This window comes from Clupea harengus, chromosome 16, assembly GCF_900700415.2.
Source record: "Clupea harengus chromosome 16, Ch_v2.0.2, whole genome shotgun sequence".
NCBI lineage: Eukaryota > Metazoa > Chordata > Actinopteri > Clupeiformes > Clupeidae > Clupea > Clupea harengus.
Genome location: NC_045167.1, coordinates 5534534 through 5539533, shown reverse-complemented (window position 1 = coordinate 5539533; position 5000 = coordinate 5534534). Strand labels below are relative to the sequence as shown.

The 5000-nt window shown below is 48.0% G+C and overlaps 1 protein-coding gene across 1 annotated transcript in view; it reads left to right on the top strand.

The window, feature by feature from the left end:
• LOC116224152 (nuclear receptor-interacting protein 2-like) overlaps window positions 1-5000 on the top strand; it is a 41234-nt gene that overhangs the window by 16446 nt on the left and 19788 nt on the right. The window contains exon 2 of the mRNA XM_031583090.2: window positions 3961-4395. Coding sequence (XP_031438950.1) covers window positions 3961-4395 — 435 coding nt within the window. The remainder of the gene's footprint in view (window positions 1-3960; window positions 4396-5000) is intronic.

The window sequence follows — 5000 nt, the reverse complement described above, 5'->3', positions numbered from 1 at the left end:
ACAATCCATTAAACCTTTTGTCAAAATTCAGTGAAAGTCTTCTTAGGTTCCTCTAGCTGCTAGTTCAGTCGTTGAAAAAAAATCTCTTTTATTTTCTGCTCCCTCTCTCCCTCTCTCTCTCTCTCTGACCATTTGTATGTGTCCTTTAGCTTGTTGCTCTCTCTTTCTCCATCTTCTCTCTCTCTCTCTCTCTCTCTCTCTCTCTCTCTCTCTCTCTCTCTCTCTCTCTCTCCGTCTGGTTGGGCTGTGACATGTCTTGCCTCTCCCCATTAGAGCAGCACCACAGGGAGACAGACAGTCTTCTCATGTTCCTCTTGCTGCCTGTGCAGTGGTTGAAAAAAAAAACACTTTGCTGTACGCAAGGGAGCGGTGTATTTGATTGTCTGTCGCAATCTTTCGAGAGAATCAAGGACTCTGCCTTTAAAGGACACCTCGTTCACAGGTCTCACCCACAGCAATGTGACAGAGTGATACTACGTATTTGTGTGTGTGTGTGTGTGTGTGAGTGCGTGTGTGTGTGTGTGTGTGAGAGAGAGAGAAATTTAAGTGGAGAAATGAGCTCGGTTCTGTAAATACCATCCTAAAAATACATGTATCTTACACACACACACACATACACACACACACACACACACACACACACAGCTAATGATGGCTTAAAGGAGCTCCACTCCAGCCGTCAGAGTCGAAGGCATTGTTTACCAGGCGTGTCCACAGCTGCAGAGGGCTAGATCCTTCATTAGAATGCCACCCTGCTGGTGCCACACACACAAACACACACACACACACACACACACACACACACACGGAGACACACACACACACACACACACACACACAGACATGGAGACACACAGAGACACATGGACACACACACACACACACAAACACACACACACACACACACACACACACAGACACACACTGTCAAACCCCCACTGTGACAGCCACCTTCTGCCAGACTTATTGATAGAGTCGGTCGATCCACTGGGGGCTGACTCTCCACAGAGAAAGAGAGAGAGAGAAAGAGAGAGAAAGAGAGAGAAAGAGAGGGAGAGAGGAAGATGGGAGAGAGAGAGGGAGATGGAGAGAGAGGTAGAGGGAAAGAGAGAGAGAGAGAGAGAGAGAGAGAGGAAGAGGGGAAGAGAGATGGAGAGAGGGAGAAAGAGAAGATGAAAGAGAGGGTTAGTGGGAGTGGATGAGATAACTAAACAAGGAGCCATGGAGAGAGATAGAATGCGGCAGAGAAAGAAGGAGAGAGGGGAGAGGGATAAAAACAGAGGGATAGAGACACATAAGGGAATGAATAACAGGACAAAGGGACTTAAAGGTTCTTGATATTTGAGTTCAACAGCCTGTCAAATACACCACTCCCTTCTGTGCTCCTGAAGCAACGTTCTGGATTGAATGGAATAGTGTACGGCTCGGTCCAAGCCCCTTGTTTTCCCATTTACAGAGCCAGGACTGGGCAGGAAAAGTGACTCTCTTTTTTGAGCGCAAACACTGGACAGACAACCAGAGGAGCAGATTTCAGCAACAAGTGTAATGGATTATAATCACAGACTAACCCTTTAACATGAGAGTGAGAAGGAGGAGAGCAGGGAGAACAACACACTCTCACATCACACACACTCTCCCGTCACACACACACGGCACACACTCTCCCGTCACACACACAGCACACACTCTCTCGTCACACACACAGCACACACTCTCCCGTCACACACACACAGCACACACTCTCCCGTCACACACACACAGCACACACTCTCCCGTCACACACACAGCAGCACACACTCTCCCGTCACACACACAGCACACTCTCCCGTCACACAGACAGCACACACTCTCCCATCACACACACAGCAGCACACACTCTCCCATCACACACACAGCAGCACACACTCTCCCATCACACACACAGCACACACTCTCCCGTCACACACACACACAGCACACACTCTCCCGTCACACACACAGCAGCACACACTCTCCCGTCACACACACAGCACACACTCTCCCGTCACACACACAGCACAAACACTCTCTCATCACACACACAGCACACACTCTCCCGTCACACACACAGCACACACTCTCCCGTCACACAGCACACACTCTCCCGTCACACACACACAGCACACACTCTCCCGTCACACACACAGCAGCACACACTCTCCCATCACACACACAGCAGCACACACACTGTATGAGTACTCTGTCCCCCTGGCCAGCTCTCCTGCACAGCAAAACCTAATTGAATGAGAGGGACTTCATTTGAACCTTATTTCCTCCATCTTGCGCTGTCTGCCATGGGCCCACTGCACGTAGCGCCACACAAACTCATTACAGCCACTGTTTGGGTCGGCAAAGCAACATGCCCCCAAGCGGCCTCTGGGGCCAGGGTAGAAAGACGCAGTCTTCATTTCATTGCGCATATGTTGTCACGGGAACCAGGGCCCGCTTGCGAAAGCGTGTCCTTGAAACTACTTCAACTTATAAACAACAACCTTAATAATATAACACAACTTCAGTGCCATTCTGTTTACATGAACTATCTTAGAGGCTTTGTCTGGGCTGAGAAAGAAAAGTTTGTCTGGGAGAAGTGTGCTGTGTCTTTGGACTGGGAAGGAAACATTAGCTTGAGAGAGTGTGACATTGGATAAACATGGAAGTGAGGGACTAGTAATTCAATCTGATGTTTGAAGGGACAAGGCTTTCTGCTGAAACACTAGTCTGATAAAAAAAAAAACGCTGCGAGACCTTTACAAAGAGTGTGTGTGTGTGTGTGTGTGTGTGTGTGTGTGTGTGTGTGTGTGTGTGTGTGTGTGTGTGTGTGTTGTGTGTGTGTGTGTGTGTGTGTGTGTGTGTGTGTGTTTGTGTCTTTCTTGGTGAGGTTTGTGTGTGTGTGTGTGTGTGTGTGTGTCTGTGTGTGTGTGTGTGTGTGTGTGTGTGTGTGTGTGTGTGTGTGTGTGTGTGTGTGTGTTTGTGTGTGTGTGTGTGTGTGTGTGCGCGCGGCTCTGTTTATGTCATGCATTATTCACAGTGAGCCCCTTGAATGATGAGAACAGGAGTGTGTGTCTCCACGGCTCACCTGTGTGTCCTGTCATCTCCTCCTACTCTGTCTGCACTCTCTACACTTACACTTACAAGGGCTCTCTGGCTGACTGGGGTTCTGTGACATCACTTCCAGTTCATGTCTGTCAACAATAATTGTAATGATACTGAACTGTAAAAACTATAGTTTTCAGTGTCGCTTTAGCTTATAAGAATGGCAACGCCCACACCACACGTTATAAGTAAAAATGATATGAAGAACAAATAATAGGGCATCACTGTCAGGGCGATTGTGTGAACGACTGACAGCCAATCAGAGTGTATTACACATTTAAACATGAATGATAATTCTGAGAAGCTTACCTTATCGCTGGTCAGTGTGGACGCTCATATCGTCATAGTTACAGTTGTCATTATAGTTCTCTTTGGCAATGTGGATGGCTAGAATGCAAACTTGACAAGAGGGTATGATTTAATAGTTTTCTAAGGTGACAGCATATAGTGCACCATATCTTATACATGATCACTTCCTTTTTTAACTAGATATTAGGGGAGTTGCTGCAAATGGCTGACCATAACAACAGGCTCCAATGATGACATTTACATGGCATAGCATCACTTCCTTGTTCCTCTTCCTGTTTGACTTTGAGTGACAGGTTTACTGCTGAGTGACGGACCCCAAATGATTTGACTTCAGGTGCATTCTATAATGAGTTCAGTTGATGACAGCATGTTGTGTGACATCACATCCTTTATCAGTTCTTTGTGATATCATATTATTAGTTTCTTAAATCAGTTATTGTTCCACAACAGGTTTCCATGTTGACAGATAGGTGGCCTAGGATTGACCTCCTGTGTATGACATGACATTACATCCTGTTCCTGTTTCCGCCCCCTCTGCAGCAACCCCACAGCATCGTGCAGCGGCGCCTGATGGAGGGCAACATCCGTCTCCGTGGCGACGCCCTGGACCCCTTGGGCCGCATGCGCTCGCCCCTCGCTGACAGCAAGGAGGCGGGCGGCGGGAGCGTCTCCACGGAGACGGAGGAGAAGAGCGAGAGCACGGCGGACGACTCCACCGAGGAGCGCGAGTCGCCCGAGGAGAGCGAGAAGAGCCTGAGGTCCGAGGAAGAGGAGGAGGAAGAGGAGGAGGAAGAAGAGGAAGAGGAGGAGGTGGAGGAGGAGGATGGAGAGACAAGAAGAGGAAAGGCAGAGATGCAGCAGACCGGGCCGGGTCAGAATGGAGGAAGTGAGAAAATGGAGGAGAGGAAGAAGAAAGTGGAGACGGAGGGAAGAGAGACATCGTCCTCTTTGGCTGCTCTGGTGGTCCAGTGCAAGGTAAGGAGTGTGCTGCATGTCTCCACGTGTCTCCACGTGCCTTTGTTCTGCATCAGCTTTCACGCCACATGGCCACCAATGGCAGGACATTTGAGTCCACTGTAGTCGTGCTGTGTAGCTGAGAAAGTGAATGAAAGTGAATGAAAGATTGAGAGGGAGACGGTGATATGGTGGTTTCAAACAACATCTTCCACAGAGAGTCCATCATTTGTAACGAAGGCTGACCAAACAAGAGTCCAGTCTGGTAGCACATCAGATGTTAAAAGATTCACATTTTATTTGGAGACCTTAAAAAGACCTTTTAAAAGTTCATTAAAGAACTCTGACTTGACATGAGATCAGATACACATCCATCTTAAAAAACAGCAACCAAGTTAATCCCTTAAAGGAGAGCAGTTCCCTAAATCCCTCAAATGTCTGAGAGGGAAAGAGAGAGAGCGAGAGAGAGAGAGAGAAAGAAAGAAAGAAAGAAAGAAAGAAAGAAAGAGAGAGATGGACAGATCCATTCCTCATGCACAAGCCCTGAATAGACTTTAAGCTTTCAGCTTTGAGAGCTTTTCCCATTCACGTTCTGGACAGCTTTCAGAGAGCCTGTATGCGTGGCG